Below are 18,515 nucleotides of genomic sequence, written 5' to 3' on the forward strand. Positions count from 1 at the left end.
ATAACAATGATTGATACATATTAAGTGTTCAATAAAGGTAAGTTATTACTATAACTCCATTACGTGAGTCCTCTGGTCTCAACCTTCAATACTGTAAGTGAAACTGCTTGAGTTTCCCATAATAATATAAAATGAGATATGACAACTCTTTCAGATTATTCACCTGGTAAAAATCTTCCTACAACATTGCTGTTGTTGCTATATTGTGCTTTCTATTAAGGTTCAACGATGTAATAGCAAAAGCCCTAACAACAGTAGCGTTTAACACTGATTGACTATCTACTAAGTGTCTGACTCTAAGCTCAGCATTTTATATACATTAGTTAAATTACTTCTCCCAACCACCTTTTTAGGTAGATGCTGTTATTATCCCCATACTAGGTTTCTGCTGATATTTAGGATAAAAGGAAAACAAATTTAAAACATGTTAGTTTTGTTCTTAACTACTAACATGAAGTTGTAGATTTTTTTTTTTCATCTTGGAAAAGTGATAGGTTATTATCTACTGTTGGAATTTTCTTGTTTGATACATGTTAGATTTTTTTAAAGAGCTATAAACAAAGCCAGGTAAACAAATAATAGCTGTTTCAAATGAAGTGTAACTTAAGTACGTGCTAAAAATTGTCAGGAATTTTTCATCATTTTCCAAATACTTACAAGTTGGATCTTACAATGCAAGCTTTGAAAAACAACTTGAATTTAAGCAGAATATATACCCTGTTCAAGATTTGTTTGTAAAGGAACTCAAGAAACTTATGAACTTTTATATTTCTTCTCTATAAAATTTTAACACTTACCTACACATTATATTGTATACAATTTCACCAGTGAAAATACCAATAATGATTTCATATAAAACATTGTTTTCACCTTTACAATTACCTGTTAAGAAGGTTCTCTACTTCTAGAACTTCCGCTATAGACTCTTCATTATCAGAAAGGAGACGAGCTTGAAATTTTCTATCTTGGAAATCATACAGCATCACAATGATAAGACTGTTCAAATGATCTGGCTACCAAGGGAAAACACACATAAAGAAAAGCATACAAACAATATCTAATAGCAATATTTTCCATTCCATTGTTTTTCATAAGAGAGCAGTCATAAAAATATGACTATTTTTACATAGTCTGGTTGAATTGGGAGATAGAAGAGGACTGCAAAGGGACTTCCCTGGTAGCACAGTGGTTAAGAATCTGCCTGCCAATGCAGGGGACACAGGTTAAGCCTTGGTCCGGGAAGATCCCACATGCCGCGGAGCAACTAAGCCCATGCACAACTACTAAAGCACGCACTCCTAGAGCCCGTGCTCCACAACAAGAGAAGCCACCGCAATGAGAAGCCCACGCACCGCAACAAAGAGTAGCCCCCGCTTGCTGCAACTAGAGTGCCCGCGCACAGCAACAAAGACCCAACGCAGCCAAAAATAAATAAATACATACATACATAAAAGAAAAAAAGAAAAGGACTGCAAACTAGAAAACAAATCCAATAAAAAATAAACTTTTCAAAAAGGACAATTTTTGGCAGATTCATCAAAATGAAAGGAGTAGGATCTATATTAGAAGCCTTAGAAGTATGAGAGTTAAGGATGTGTTTTGAAGAAGTCTCAGCATTAAACAAACTAGTTATTTAAATGTGAAGGCTTTTTGGTACTTTCTAAATAACAACCACGAGACAGGTAATTATATAAAAGTTACACACTTACTATTGTGGTGCTTGGGAAGATACAGCTGTCTATTAATACAGTTTCCAAAATATCTTGAACTACAAGACAAGGAAAATGTCTGTTACTGAAAATTCCAAAGCTGAAAATGAAAATTTTGGAATCAAAATACACTTTGGACAATGCTATAAAATACTTTTACTTTCATATCTAAAACATAACTAATTCTTGATAAAGACTCAAATTACAATGACATGATGAAATATTTGTCATCTTTATGAATCCTGGACCCCTGTGACTCAGGCTCCACATGGAATCACAGTCAAAGGAACATTATCTGAATAGCTGAAGTAGTAATAAAGGAATTCCAACCTTTAATTTATATCCCTTGAAAAACATTAAAGAGGATGTAATTTATAATGTCTTATCCTCTTTATGTTGGATATTGTTGGATTCAATTTGCTAATTATTTTATTATACAGGGCACATGGGTGCTCCTTTTGTTATAACTACTTAACTATATATATATATATATATATCATATAACAAATGTTTTAATAAACATAGATTTTTGTTCTATGTTTATGTTCATGAAGGATATTGGTCTATAATTTTCTTTTCATAATATCTTTGCCAATGTTGGTATCAGGATTTAAACTCTGGAAGAGTTTGGGTTAAATTGGTGTTATTTCTTACTTAAATATTTGGTAGAACTCACTAGTGACGACATTGATAAGATGACATTTAATCTAAGTCCCAAATGACAAGGAGTTAGCCATGTAAAGATCCAGAAGAAGAGAGCATTCCAGGCAGAGGGATAATTGCAGAGGTACTAAATGAAAACACATGAACACATTTTAAAACCTCCACAGGGCACATAAGTGTTCTTTTGTTATAACTACTTAACTATATATATATCATATAACAAATACTTTAATCAGTTAACAGGAAGCTAAGACAGCTTCAATTCATTCAACATTTATGGAACACCTCCTATATACACAATACACACTGAATTTCAGTTTTTATCTGGGGGATGGGAAAACTAAAAAGAATTGACAAACTTGGGAGCACAGACTCCAGTTTTCATAGGAAATCTTTCAGGTATCATTACTGTATTTTAGCCCCCAATTGTGGCTGTATTGTACAAGGCAATATCCCCATTTCACTTACAAGGAAAATGAAGTTTACAGTTTCACACCCTTAGTACCTGCAAACCAATTCCTACCTACTTCAGAGTTTCTCAGCATGAGTCCCAATTTTTGTCACAGAAAATATACTTGTCATAAGAATGAAGGACTTCTAAGATAGCAGACCTGCATAGGCTATAGAACTTTGAGCAATGGAGTTGCTGGACTCCTAAAAATAGGAGCAGTAGAATGAAGGAAAAGAAGACAGAACATGATTTTGCCAACACTGCATTTTTTTCCTAGGGCTCTTGTCAAAACTGACAATCTCTGGGCTGTCTCTAATATTGTGCAGAATGCATTGCCTTTATATATCTCTAGTTTACAGAACATTCTCAGATAGCAATATCAACATTAATTCTGTATACTCTAGAGAGTGCTTTCTATGTGCTAGACACTGTTCTAAATGCTTTCCATGTATTAATTCATTTAACCCTCACAACAACCTTATGAATTAGGTACCATCATTATCCCATTTTATAGAAGTAGGAAATGAGGCACTGACTGGTTAAGTAATATTTTCATAGTCACACAGCAAGAATCAGATCAGGGACTCAAACCCAGGCAGTCTGGCACCCGAGTGCACGCTCCTCACCACATTATGCTGCCTATCCTCTACGCACTCTTACAACAAACGATACTGGCTAAATAAAACACACTGCTGGGCTTCCCTGGTGGCGCAGTGGTTGAGAGTCTGCCTGCCGATGCAGGGGACGCGGGTTCAGGCCCCGGTCCGGGAAGATCCCACATGCCGCGGAGCGGCTGGGCCCGTGAGCCATGGCCGCCGAGCCTGCACGTCTGGAGCCTGTGCTCCGCAACCGGAGAGGCCACAACAGTGAGAAGCCGCGTACTGCAAAAAAACCCCAAAAAACAACACACTGCTAATGACTGATGTGGGTTATCAGGACTTATTTGAAGATAGCAAACCTTACCTATCCTAATTCAGCACAATAGCTCCAATTATCCCTAGTGCCCCACTAATTAAAGCCTCTTCTCTTTAGTCTGTTGAAGGGAACTCTTAATCCTCATTCCTCATGTTTCCAATGCAGAAGGCCTTCCCTAGAGAAACACCCTTGGACTCTCTCCCTTCACTCCATGTGAAAAGAAAATTGAGTTTATTTAATTAGTGAATTTGGAAGAATATATCACTCCCTCCCCCTTCCAGTCTTTGTCTGCCAGTGTTTCTGCAGGAGGTGGGCATGTATTCCAGACTGCTCTTTGCCAAGTGCCTTGCATGAGTTGGGTGGAGGGATCTGCAATTCTTCAGCTGTGTCTGGATTAGATGGGAAGTTCTAATTCAGGAATAAAGTATTTATTTATTTATCAAGGAGGTGGAGTAGGAAGATGTGGAGCTCACCTCTCCCCATAAACAGTTCAAAATTACTTCTACATGTGGAACAAGTTTCAGGGAAAACTAACTGGAAACTGGCAGAAGAACCAAGGCAGCAAGAAACAGCTCCACGTAACCAGGCAGAGATAGGGAAAAAAAAAAAAAAAAAAGCATCATGTTGGGAACTGAGCCCCTGGAAGGGACCTCTGTAAGGAAGAGAAGGTCCACATAGGTGGACCCTAGCCCTGGGGAGTAAGCAGGTCAAACCACAATCTGGGCATCCCAGTCCTGGGGTCCTGCACAGAGGAGACAGGCCCCCTTGTCTGCTGAGAAGTCCACTGGGACAGACAGAGGGCTGGAGAAGCCTAGGCTCTACACGTGAGGAGTGACCACATGCTGGCTTGCTGAGAACCAGGGCAAAGAGAGCCTTGCACTGGCAACTGCCACCTTGCCCCACTTCCCAATCCAAAGGGGCAAACACCCTGACCCCATTCACTCCACACCACAGCCTGGCATGAAATCTGGGCAGAGACTCAGTAGAGCTGCATAGAGACAGACCGGGGCACCTGGGTTGTGCTCTGGGTGGAGCCGCAGAGGCCACTGTCAGCATGCATGTGAGGTAGCGCCACAGGAGCCTGCAGTGGCTAAGTGTTGAATCTTGGGCATATAGGCCCTAGGAGAGAACTCAATCTAGCTACTGCAGAGACAGCTGGGAGGTCCTGGAGCGTGGTGTGGGTGGAATGGTGACAATCACTGTCAGCAAGCTCAGGAGTAGCAGTGGTTAGTCTCCTAGCAAGAATACCCCAGTGTGCCCACACCACACCGCAGCTTAGCGCTAGATATGGGGCAGACAGGTCCTGCGAGTCTGCCACAGAGGCAGCCCAGACCTCAGGCAGCAGTGCAGCCACCTCAATTCCTGCAGCCACAACACCCCGACCCTCAGCCCCAGCCTACTCCACACCATAGCCTTTAACTAGATCTGAGACAAACACAACAGAGAAAGGAACACAACCCTGGGCTGCTTCGGAGTGGAACTATGGATGCCTACACAGGCAGCATATAAGTGCTCTGTGACCACATGGGCGTCACTTGCTTCAGAAATCACCTCCTGAAACTAATAAAAAATTTTTAAAAAAATATGTCACCTCCTTTGGGACACAGCACATACTCAAGGGCAATGGAGTCCGACTGAACCCAACCCTCAAGCCTTCTACCCCAACAACTGGGGAGCAGACCCTGCCCCTGACAGGGAAGTGACAGCCACGGAGCAGAGAGAAAGCCCTGCCTCACATCCAGTACAGGCTCTGGACACCAGAATACCAGCCACACTCCCATCAAGGGGATAATGGCCAGCACACCCTGAGGAAAGACATGAACGAAGTCCATACCAAAACCAGCCACTGCGCCAAAAACACTGGACACACACAATCTACATATGAACACTCCCACATAAAAACACCCTTCAAGACCACCGTAGATAACTGTTCCTCCTAAATTCATAGAGACGGAGAAAGTTAAGTAAACAAAAAGGCAGAGGAACTACTCCCAATTAAAAGAACAAGAGAAATCTCCTGAAAGAACAGATAATAAAACAGAGCTCACGGGCTTCCCTGGTGGCACAGTGGTTGAGAATCTGCCTGCTAATGCAGGGGACACGGGTTCGAGCCCTGGTCTGGGAGGATCCCACATGCTGCGGAGCAACTAGGCCCATGAGCCACAACTACTGAGCCTGCGCGTCTGGAGCCTGTGCTCTGCAACAAGAGAGGCCGCGATAGTGAGAGGCCCGCGCACCGTGATGAAGAGTGGACCCCGCTTGCCACAACTAGAGAAAGCCCTCGCACAGAAACGAAGACCCGACACAGCAAAAATAAATAAATTAATTAATAAACATCTTCTAAAAAAAAAAAACACAGAGCTCACTAGTTTACCAGACCCTGAGTTCAAAAAGGAGATAATAAAAATTCTAACTGAATTAAGAAAGAGTATCGATAGAAATGCACATCACTGTAATGAGGAACTAGAAGCTATAAAGATGAACCGGGGCCTCCCTGGTGGCGCAAGTGGTTGGGAGTCCGCCTGCCGATGCAGGGGATACGGGTTCGTGCCCCGGTCTGGGAGGATCCCATATGCCGCGGAGCGGCTGGGCCCGTGAGCCATGGCCGCTGAGCCTGCGCGTCCGGAGCCTGCGCGTCCGGAGCCTGTGCTCCGCAACGGGGGAGGCCACAGCAGTGAGAGGCCCGCATACCGCAAAAAAAAAAAAAAAAAAAAAAAAAAAAAAAAAAAGATGAACCGATCAAAAATAGACAATTCAATTGCTGAGATTAAAAACCAATCTAGAGGGCTTCCCTGGTGGCACAGTGGTTGGGAGTCCGCCTGCCGATGCAGGGGACACGGGTTCGTGCCCCAGTCTGGGAGGATCCCACATGCCACGGACCGGTTGGGCCCATGGGCCGTGGCCACTGGGCCTGCGCGTCCGGAGCCTGTGCTCCACGACGGGAGAGGCCACGGCGGTGAGAGGCCCACGTACCGCAAAAAAAAAAAAAAAAAAAAAAAAAAAATCTAGAAGCAATGAAGAGCAGACTAAATGCCATAGAAGAATGAATAAGTGACCTGGAAGATAGCATAATGGAAATCACTAAATCAGAAGAGCAGACAGAAAGACAATGAAAAAAAAATGATAGCAACATACAAGATTTATGAGATAATACAAAATGTGCCAATGGATGCATAATAGGTGTTCCAGAAGAGAAAGAGAAAGAGAATTGAAAGTGTAATTGAAGAAATTATGGCTGAAAACTTCCCAAACCTAAACAAGAAAACAGATATCAGGTACAGGAAGCACAGAAAGTCCCAAACAAGATGAACCCAAAGAGACCCACACCAAGACATATCATAATTAAAATGACAAATTTATTTTATTTGGCCACACCACACTGCCTGCAGGATCTCAGTTCCCCAACCAGGGATCAAACCCGGGCCACAGCAGTGAAAGTGCCAAGTCCTAACCACTGGACCACCAGGGAATTCCCTAAAATGACAAATTTAAAAATAAAGAAAGGATTCTAAAGGCAGCAAGAGAAAAACAAAGAGTCAGTTACAAGGGAACCCCCATATGGGTATCAGCAGATTTCTCTGCAGAAAACTTCGCAGTCCAGAAAGGAGTGGCATTACATATTCAAAGTCCTGAAAAGGAAAACCTGCAACCTAGGATACTCTACCCAGCAAGATTATCATTTAGAACAGAAGAAGAGAAAATTTCTTAGACAAGCAAAAACTAAAAGAACTCAGCAGTATTAAACCTACCCTACCCTAAAAGAAATATTGAAGGATATTCTCTAAATAGAAAAGAAGCAAGAAACTATAGGAAAGGGAAAATCACAATAGGAAAGGCAAATATATAAAAAGATGGAAGATCACTTAAGTCAGTACACAGATTAAAAAACAATCAAAAAATTGTAAAAGCAATTATAACTACAACTAACAGTAAAAAGATATGGATGAAGATGTAAAATAGGACAGCAAAATCACAAAATGTAGGTGAGGGGAGTATAAAAATATAGATCGTTTAGAATGTGTTTGAAGTTGAATGACTATCAGTTTAAAGCCAGTAGACACAGCTGTGAGTTAACATACTTGAACTCCATGGTAACCACAAATTTAAAATATACAGTAGCTTCCCTGGTGGCTCAGTGGTTGAGAGTCCGCCTGCTGATGCAGGGGACACGGGTTCGTGCCCCGGTCCGGGAAGATCCCACATGCCGCGGAGCGGCTGGGCCCGTCAGCCATGGCCGCTGAGCCTGTGCTTCCGGAGCCTGTGCTCCGCAACGCGAGAGGCCACAACAGTGAGACGCCCGCATACTGCAAAAAATAATAATAATAAATAAATTTAAAAAAGAAAACAACAGAGGGACTTCCCTGGTGGCACAGTGGTTAAGAATCTGCCTGCCAGTGCAGGGGACATGGGTTTGGTCCCTGGTCCAGGAAGATCCCACATGCCGCAGAGCAACTAAGCCCATGCACCACAACTACTGAAGCCTGTGTGCCCTAGAGCCTGCATGCCACAACTACTGAGTCCACACACTGCAACTACTGAAACCCATGTGCTCTAGGGCCCGCATGCCGCAAGTACTGAGCCCGCATGTGCAACTACTGAAGCCCGTGCTCCTAGAGCCCTTGCTCCGCAACAAGAGAAGCCACCGTGATGAGAAGCCCGTGCACCACAACAAAGAGTAGCCCCTGCTCGCTGCAACTACAGAAAGCCCACATGCAACAACAAAGACCCAACACAGCCAAAAATAAATTAAATAAATAAATAAATAAATAAAATAAAGTAAAATAGAAAACAACAGAAAAGATCAATAAAACTAAGAGCTGTTTTTTGGAGAGAGATAAATTCAACAAACCTCTAGCCAGGTTCAACAAGAAGAAAAGAGAGAAAACCCAAATAAACAAAATAAGAAATGAAAGAGGAGAAGTAACAGCTGATACAGAAATACAAAAAAATCATAATACTATGAACAGTTATATGCCAACAAATTGGACAACCTAGAAGAAATGGACAGTTTCTAAAAACATAAGACTTGCAAGAACTGAGTCCAGAAGAAACAGATAATTTGAACAGAACAATCACCAGACGTGAAATAGAATGTGTAATGATTTCAATAAAGATGAAAAACTGAAACCATTTCCACTAAGATCAGGAACAAGACAAGGTTGCCCACTCTCACCACTCTTATTCAACATAGTTTTGGAAGTTTTAGCCTCAGCAATCAGAGAATAAAAGGAAATAAAAGGAATCCAAATCGGAAAAGAAGTAAAGCTGTCACTGTTTGCAGATGACATGATACTATACATAGAGAATCCTAAAGATGCTACCAGAAAACTACTAGAGTTAATCAATGAATTTGGTAAAGTAGCAGGATACAAAATTAATGCACAGAAATCTCTGGCATTCCTATATACTAATGATGAAAAATCTGAAAGTGAAATCAAGAAAACACTCCCATTTACCATTGCAACAAAAAGAATAAAATATCTAGGAATAAACCTACCTAAGGAGACAAAAGACCTGTATGCAGAAAATTATAAGACACTGATGAGAGAAATTAAAGATGATACAAATAGATGGAGAGATATACCATGTTCTTGGATTGGAAGAATCAACATTGTGAAAATGACTCTACTACCCAAAGCAATCTACAGATTCAATGCAATCCCTATCAAACTACCACTGGCATTTTTCACAGAACTAGAACAAAAAATTTCACAATTTGTATGGAAACACAAAAGATCCCGAATAGCCAAAGCAATCTTGAGAGCGAAAAATGGAGCTGGAGGAATCAGGCTCCCTGACTTCAGACTATACTACAAAGCTACAGTAATCAAGACAGTATGGTACTGGCACAAAAACAGAAAGACAGATCAATGGAACAGGATAGAAAGCCCAGAGATAAACCCACAGACATATGGTCACCTTATCTTTGATAAAGGAGGCAGGAATGTACAGTGGAGAAAGGACAGTCTCTTCAATAAGTGGTGCTGGGAAAACTGGATAGGAACATGTAAAAGTATGAGATTAGATCACTCCCTAACACCATACACAAAAATAAGCTCAAAATGGATTAAAGACCTAAATATAAGGCCAGAAACTATCAAACTCTTAGAGGAAAACATAGGCAGAACACTCTATGACATAAATCACAGCAAGATCCTTTTTGACCCACCTCCTAGAGGAATGGAAATAAAGACAAAAATAAACACATGGGACCTAATGAAACTTCAAAGCTTTTGCACAGCAAAGGAAACCATAAACAAGACCAAAAGACAACCCTCAGAATGGGAGAAAATATTTGCAAATGAAGCAACTGACAAAGGATTAATCTCCAAAATTTATAAGCAGCTCATGCAGCTCAATAACAAAAAAACAAACAACCCAATCCAAAAATGGGCAGAAGACCTAAATAGACACTTCTCCACATAAGATATACAGACTGCCAACAAACACATGAAAGAATGCTCAACATCTTTAATCATTAGAGAAATGCAAATCAAAACTACAATGAGACATCATCTCACACCAGTCAGAATGGCCATCATCAAAAAATCTAGAAACAATAAATGCTGGAGAGGGTGTGGAAAAAAGGGAACACTCTTGCACTGCTTGTGGGAATGTGAATTGGTACAGCCACTATGGAGAACAGTATGGAGGTTCCTTAAAAAACTACAAATAGAACAACCATATGACCCAGCAATCCCACTACTGGGCATATACCCTGAGAAAACCATAATTCAAAAAGAGTCATGTACCAAAATGTTCATTGCAGCTCTATTCACAATAGCCCAGAGATGGAAACAACCTAAGTGCCCATCATCGGATGAATGGATAAAGAAGATGTGGCACATATATACAATGGAATATTACTCAGCCATAAAAAGAAACAAAATTGAGCTATTTGTAATGAGGTGAATAGACCTAGAGTCTGTCATACAGAGTGAAGTAAGTCAGAAAGAGAAAGACAAATACCGTATGCTAACACATATATATGGAATTTAAGAAGAAAAAAATGTCATGAAGAACCTAGGGGTAAGACAGGAATAAAGACACAGACCTACTAGAGAATGGACTTGAGGATATGGGGAGGGGGAAGGGTAAGTGTGACATAGCGAAAGAGAGGCATGGACATATATACACTACCAAACGTAAGGTAGATAGCTAGTGGGAAGCAGCTGCATAGCACAGGGAGATCAGCTCGGTGCTTTGTGACCGCCTGGAGGAGTGGGATAGGGAGGGTGGGAGGGAGACACAAGAGGGAGGGGATATGGGAACATATGTATATGTATAACTGATTCGTTTTGTTATAAAGCAGAAACTAACACACCATTGTTAAGCAATTATACTCCAATAAAGATGTAAAAAAAAAAAAAAAAAAAAACTCCCTGCAAACAAAAGTCCAGGAGCGGACGGCTTCACTGGGGAATTCTACCAAACATAAAATGAAGAAATTATACCGATCCTTCTCAAAATATTCCAAAAAATTGAAGAGAATGGAACACTGTGAAATTCATTCTATGAAGCCACCATCACTCTGATACCAAAACCATACAAAGACACTACCAAAAAAAGGAAATTATAGGCTAATATCTTTTTTTTTTTTTTTTTTTTTTGCGGTATGCGGGCCTCTCACTGTTGTGGCCTCTCGCATTGCGGAGCACAGGCTCCGGACGCGCAGGCTCAGCAGCCATGGCTCACGGGCCCCGCCGCTCCACAGCATGTGGGATCTTCCCAGACCAGGGCATGATCCCGTGTCTCCTGCATCGGCAGGCGGACTCTCAACCACTGCACCACCAGGGAAGCCCTAGGCTAATATCTTTAATGAATATAGATGCAGAAATCTTCAAAAAAAAATTAGCAAACTGAATCCCACAATACATAAAAAGGATCATACATCATGACCAAGCGGGATTAATTCCAGGGTCGTAAGGATGGTTCAACATATGCAAATCAATCAGTGTGATACACCACATTAACAAAAGGAAAGACAAAACCACAAGATCATCTCAAAAGATGCAGGAAAGCATCTCATAAAATTTGACATTATTCCTAATAAAAACTCTCACCAAAGTGGGTATAGAGGGAACATATCTCAACATAATAAAAGCCATTTATGACAAACCCACAGCCAACATAATACTCAACAGTGAAAAGCTGAATGCCTTCCCATTAAATTCTGGAACAAGACAAGGATGCCCACCCTCACCACTTCTACTCAACATAGTACTGGAAGTCCTAGCCCCAACAATCAGATAAGAAAAAGGAATAAAAGGTATCCAAATTGGAAGGGAAGAGGTAAAACTTACACTATTTGGAGATGACATGATACTCTATATAGAGAATCCTAAAGTCTTCACACAAAAACTATTAGAACTAATAAATGAATTCAGCAAGGTAGCAGGATACAAAATTAATATACAGAAATCTGTTGCATTTCTTTACACTAACAATGAAAGAGAAAATTTTAAAAGTTATATCGTTTATTGCATCAAAGAAAAGAAACAAAACCCTAGGAATGAACTTAACCAAGGAGGTGAAAGACCTATACACTGAAAATTATAAAACACTGATAAAGGAAATTGAAGATGATTCAAAAAAATGGAAAGGTAGTCCACGCTCTTGGATTGGAAGAACTAATATTGCTAAAGTGAAGCACTCTACAGATTTAATGCAATCACTATCAAAACACCCATGATATTTTTCAAGAACTAGAACAAATAATCCTAAAATGGATATGGAACCACAAAAGGCCCAGAACTGCCAAAGCAATCCTAAGGCAAAAGAACAAAGCTGGAGGTATAACCCTTCCAGACTTTAGACTATACTACAAAGCTACAGTAATCAAAACACTGTGGTACTGGCACAAAAACAGACATATAGATCAATGGAACAGTATAGAGAGCCCAGAAATAAATCCACATACCTATGGTCAACTAATCTATGACAAAGGAGGCAAGAATATACAATGGAGAAAAGACAGCCTCTTCAGCAAGTGGTGTTGGGAAAACTGAACAGCCACCTGTATCAATGAAATTACAACATTCCCTCACACCATTCATAAAAATAAGTTTGAAATGGCTTATATTACTAAATATAAGACATGACACCATAAAACTCCTAGAAGAGAACATAGGCAAAACATTCTTGGACATAAATCGTAGCACTATTTTCTTAGGTCAGTCTCCCAAGGCAATAGAAAAGAAAGGCAAAAATAAATAAATGGAACCTAATCAAATTTAAAAGCTTTGAAACAGCAAAGGAAACCATCCGCAAAACAAAAAGACAACCTATGGAATGGGAGAAAATTATCTGTAAACAATGCTACCAACAAGGCCTTCATATTCAAAATATACAAACAGCTCATACAACTCAGTACCAAAAAAACAAACAATCCAATCATAAAGTGGGCAGAAAACCTAAATAGACATTTCTCCAAAGAAGACATACGGATGGCCAACAGGCACATGAAAAGATGCTCAACATCACTGATTATTACAGAAATGCAAATCAAAACCACAACGAGGTATCACCTCACACCAGTCAGAATGACTATCATCAAAAAGTCTACACATAATTAATGCTGGGGAGCATGTGGAGAAAAGGGAACCTTGTACACTATTGGTGAGAATGTATATTGTTGTAGCCACTATGGAAAACCACATGCAGGTTCCTTAATAAAACAAAAAATAGATCCAGGCTTCCCTGGTGGCACAGTGGTTGAGAGTCCACCTGCCAATGCAGGGGACACAGGTTCGTGCCCCGGTCCGGGAGGATCCCACATGCCGCGGAGTGGCTGGGCCCGTGAGCCATGGCCGCTGAGCCTGCGCGTCCGGAGCCTGTGCTCCGCAGCGGGAGAGGCCACAGCAGTGAGAGACCCGCGTACCGCAAAAACAAAACAAAACAAAACAAAAACAAAAAATAGATCCATAACATCCAGCAATCCCACTCCTGGGTATATATCCAGAAAAGATGAAAACTCTAATTCAAAAAGATACACGCACTCCAATGTTCATAGCAGCACTATTTATAATAGCCAAGACATGGAAACAACCCAAGTGCCCATCAACAGATGATTGACTTAAGATGTGGTGTATATATATACAATGGGATGTTACTCAGCCATAAAAAAAGAAAGAAATATTGCCATTTGCAGCAACATGGATGGACCTATAGAACATTATAATTAGTGAAGTAAGTCAGAGAAAGACAAATACTATCTGATATCACTTATACGTGAAATCTAAAAACAATACAAATGAATCTATATATAAAACAGAAACAGACTCACAGACATAGAAAACAAACTTATGATTACTAAAGGGAAAAGGGGGAAAAGGAGGGACAAATTAGGAGTATGGGATTAACAGGTACAAACTACTATACATAAAATAGATAAGCAACAAAGATTTACTGTATAGCACAGGAAACTATATTCAATATCTTGTAATAAGCTGTAATGGTATATAATCTGAAAAAAAAATAACTGAATCACTTAGCTATAACCTGAAACTAACAGAATATTGTAATTCAACTATACTTCAGTTAAAAAAAAAGAATGCCAAGGCCCTCTTGTAATTATAAATATAGGTGCATGGGGTTTCTCTATCTGTGGGAGGAGGGAAACTTGACAACCTTCATAGATGTTGTCATACATTGTTGCTGGAAGAATTAAGCACTGTCCGTAAGACTCCTTTGAGAAAGAACAATAGAAAGCTGTACCTGGTCTCTTCTGGACTTCGTCCTGTGTATATTTTTCTGGTGCTGATCTTAATCTTTATCCTTTCATTGTAGTAAACTGTAACCATGAGTATAACAGCTTTACTGAGTTCTGTGAGTCCTTCTAGTGAATCACTGAACTTGAGGGTGGTCTTGGGGATCCCTGACTACACATACTTATTCCCAAAGCCATAACCAGACCATATATTAAGTATCTGCTAGGTTTTTCACTGACAGGTTACATGATTTTGAAATGACCGAGTTAATGCCACAGCCAGTTCTTTGGACTGAGAGGTCATCAAATACTATTTACAACTAGAGAGGTTGGAGAAAGAATTAAGCCAGGAATAAGATCAACAATTTCAGGAACATCTCTTTCCTCAATTTTTTTTCTTAATGGGTTGTTCATTAATTTATTTTTTAAGAAATCGTTTCGCCAGTTTTTCTTCTGTTTTAATATTTAATAGTCCTTGAAACATCCAGAGATACTTTTAAAAAATAAATTAGCTGCTAGTACTCTACTTCTTTGACATAAGTCGAACTTAATAGGAATAGGTTACTCTTTATTACCTTCTTTAGCAGAAAATTGACCTTGCAGTTATTTAGCAGAGTGAGACTAGTGGTGGTCATTTCAACAAACATGATGCTGAGCCCCTTAAACCTTTAAAAGATTAATCAGAAAAATACACTCTCTGCTTTGAAAGACCTTATACACAAAGGACATCAACAAAAGGGCAAATAATAAAACTGGAAAACATAAAACACAACCAAAAAAATACACTTAACATTTGTATAATTAGATTTTTTTCTTTATACTTCCTTAAAAAGATATGGTAATATGATCCAATTACCTGTTCACAAATTCACAAACAAAAGAGACCATTACCCAAGCTCTCTTTAGTTTGTACATTAACCTTTTCAGCTTTACTGCTCCTATAAAACCTTAGAGAAGAAATCCTCAGTTTTCGTTCCTGAACCATGATTCCCTGAACCTATACTGTATAAGCCAGATGTGAGTTTACAAAATATTACATGTGAAAGTATTGATAGAACACTGATAATACAAAAGACAAAAGTGAAATGCATAAGAGTCTCCAATATTTTAATTATTCAGCCATAAAAAGAAACGAAACTGAGCTATTTGTAATGAGGTGGATAGACCTAGAGTCTGTCATACAGAGTGAAGTAAGTCAGAAAGAGAAAGATAAATACCGTATGCTAACACATATATATGGAATTTAAGAAAAAAAAATGTCATGAAGAACCTAGGGGTAAAACAGGAATAAAGACACAGACCTACTTGAGAATGGACTTGAGGATATGGGGAGGGGCAGGGTAAGCTGTGACAAAGCGAAAGAGAGGCATGGACATATATACACTACCAAAGGTAAGGTAGATAGATAGTGGGAAGCAGCCGCATAGCACAGGGAGATCAGCTCGGTGCTTTGTGACCGCCTGGAGGGGTGGGATAGGGAGGGTGGGAGGAAGGGAGACGCAAGAGGGAAGGGATGTGGGAACAGATGTAAATGTATGACTGATTCACTTTGTTATAAAGCAGAAACTAATTTAAAAAAATTTTTTTTAAAAGAGTCTCCAATATTTTAAAGCAAAATATCAGGTTCTTAATTATCTTGGAAGCCCACTGAACTTAGGAATTCTAGTTTTATTCCATTTGTACATTCAGAAATTATTCAGATGATAATTTAAAGCAAGATATTATCATTAAGAAGAAAATAATAGTTGTACCAAGTAAACAACCAAAGCCATCTCATCTTAGAATTTGAACTTATAAAAATGAACATTTCAAGGAAAAGTAGGTTTATAAAGGTCTATGATAATAATTTATCTAAACGGGAATTTCTGGGTTATTAAAAAATGTCAGTCACAAAACCCTTTCATAAAACAGAAATATAGATCAAGAGAAAGAAAAAGATAATCTACCATACACATCACTATAGCATGACCATCTAGTCAATGCATTAATCTTACAAAGAATAATTTCAGGCTTTTATAATTGATTTCTAAAGGTAAGATTCAATGTTCTTATCGGGGGAAAAAAATGGCCTATAATAGAATTTTGGCACTACCATTAAAATATCAACTAATCAACATAAATGCCTAGTCTGCATTTCATTGTTGCAAGGAGAAAATGTTCAAATGTTCACCTGACTCATGATTTAAAGTACAACACTCTGGTTGGTCTTTAAATCTGCATTTTAAAAAGGAAGAGGAGGGAAGGGATGAAATAGAATCTGAAAGATTAAACTGGAGGAGGGAAAAATGGCTAAGACAGATTTTAAAAGAAAAAAAAAAAGATCACAAGCAGAAAATAAAGAAATGAAACCCAAAGAGTAGTTGCCTCTTAACATCTTATAAATTTTTCTCTGTGATGGCAAATTCCTGGCCTCAGAGTTGAGCTACCTCATGTCTGCAGACAACTAAAAATATACATTCGTATCTGAGTAATTACTGGGATATTTTAATTCACTGAACAGTTGTTAACTGCCTCTGTGCAAGGATGTACAAGGCCCAGTAAGTACTAACACTAAGGAAATACATGCAAATGAGTGATGCCCTTTCTGGGTGTCTCTTTAAGAAGCTCATCATTTCAGCCAGGCTGCTAATACTCCAAACATTTCTGGAACTTCTTTTGGAATACTCAGTACACAAACCAATATAAACTTTATAGTTTATATTGTATTATAGTTTATAGCTAGTACAGAAACATGTCTCCAGGCCCTTTGACTGCTCTCACAGTAAAAATATTTGATTCTGGGCTTCCCTGGTGGCGCAGTGGTGAAGAATCCTCCTGCCAATGCAGGGGACGCGGGTTCAAGCCCTGGTCCGGGAAGATCCCACATGCTGCGGAGCAACTAAGACTGTGCGCCACAGCTACTGAGCCTGCGCTCTAGAGCCCGCGAGCCTAGAGCCCATGCTCCGCAACGAGAAGCCACCACAATGAGAAGCCCGTGCACCGCAACGAAAAGAAGCCCCCACTCTCTGCAACTAGAGAAAGCCCGCGCACAGCAACAAAGACCCAACGCAGCCAAAAAATAAATAAAATAAATTAAAAAAATATATATTTGATTCTGTACTGGAGTCAACTCCATACTCAGAAGTTGATCATTACCCACCATTGAGGTAATCTGCAATATGACACCTCAAATCCTGGTGGCAAGTTAGGGGACTTTTACAAAAATTTGAAAAAATAAATTTACAAGCTTCCAAAATTAAAGCGAATGGCAGTGAATCGGATCATCTTAACTTGATTTAATTTTGACTCATCTAAGGACAAGGCACGGTTCTAGGCACAGGGAAATCTGCAGAGAAAAAAACGTTTCTGGCCTGAAATAGCTTGTTGTACAGGGAAACTCTCCTAATGCCTGGACATTTGCAACTGACCAAAGATATTCATAAGCCTAAAAACAAAACCTGGTGTGTGCATGAGGAGGCAGGAAGGGGGACTGCACTCCACAAACGCTCTCATTATTTTCCGTTAGTGCTGTCAAAACTGGTACTACTCACACTTCAGGGCACTGAAAGCCAGCTCACAGGACAAACGCTGAAAGGATTCATCCTCAGACTCGGTGGAGGACGGCAGGGGCTCATTCCCATACTTTATTAAGACTTTCTCTGGTGACTTTTCGAATCGAATGCCCTGAAAAATGTTCGCTGCCATAATGTAAACGGAGTCCAGATAGCCAGTTTTTTCGGGCAAACCAGTTGAGGTTTTTTCGCTGTATGCTGTGTCCCCTGACAGTGCCAGGGAAGAGAGTTGGGAGATCTCCTCGGTAGTTTTTTCTTCCGAAAACTCCACTTCACTGGCGGAGTTAAGCATGTTTGCCCCTTCACTGTCGTAACTCAAGCTTGAATTACAATTCAGATGTCCCAGGAAATGGTTTTCCTTGTACCTTAAGCATCGTCTCTGAAAAGAAAAGATTATCTCGGTAAATCACTATTTCTGCAGGACCACACTTGGTGGCCCACCTCGTGTGGCCCTAAAGACCAAGAGGTGGCATTTACTGGCCGACCCGAGCATCTCATACTTCGAGCCGGGCAAGTCC

At 40.0% G+C, this 18,515-nt stretch overlaps 1 protein-coding gene across 1 annotated transcript in view; it reads right to left on the bottom strand.

Annotated features, from left to right (window-relative positions):
• The window catches only part of NSUN7 (NOP2/Sun RNA methyltransferase family member 7), a 61,677-nt gene extending 43,388 nt beyond the window's left edge, over positions 1-18,289 (bottom strand). Inside the window, exons 1-3 of the mRNA XM_060091527.1 lie at positions 17,977-18,289; positions 1,710-1,768; positions 883-1,013 (exon numbers count right to left, since the gene is read on the bottom strand). Coding sequence (XP_059947510.1) covers positions 883-1,013; positions 1,710-1,768; positions 17,977-18,289 — 503 coding nt within the window. The remainder of the gene's footprint in view (positions 1-882; positions 1,014-1,709; positions 1,769-17,976) is intronic.
• Between the last annotated feature and the right edge of the window lie 226 nt (positions 18,290-18,515).

Source organism: Mesoplodon densirostris, chromosome 1, assembly GCF_025265405.1.
Source record: "Mesoplodon densirostris isolate mMesDen1 chromosome 1, mMesDen1 primary haplotype, whole genome shotgun sequence".
NCBI classification, from domain to species: Eukaryota; Metazoa; Chordata; class Mammalia; order Artiodactyla; family Ziphiidae; genus Mesoplodon; species Mesoplodon densirostris.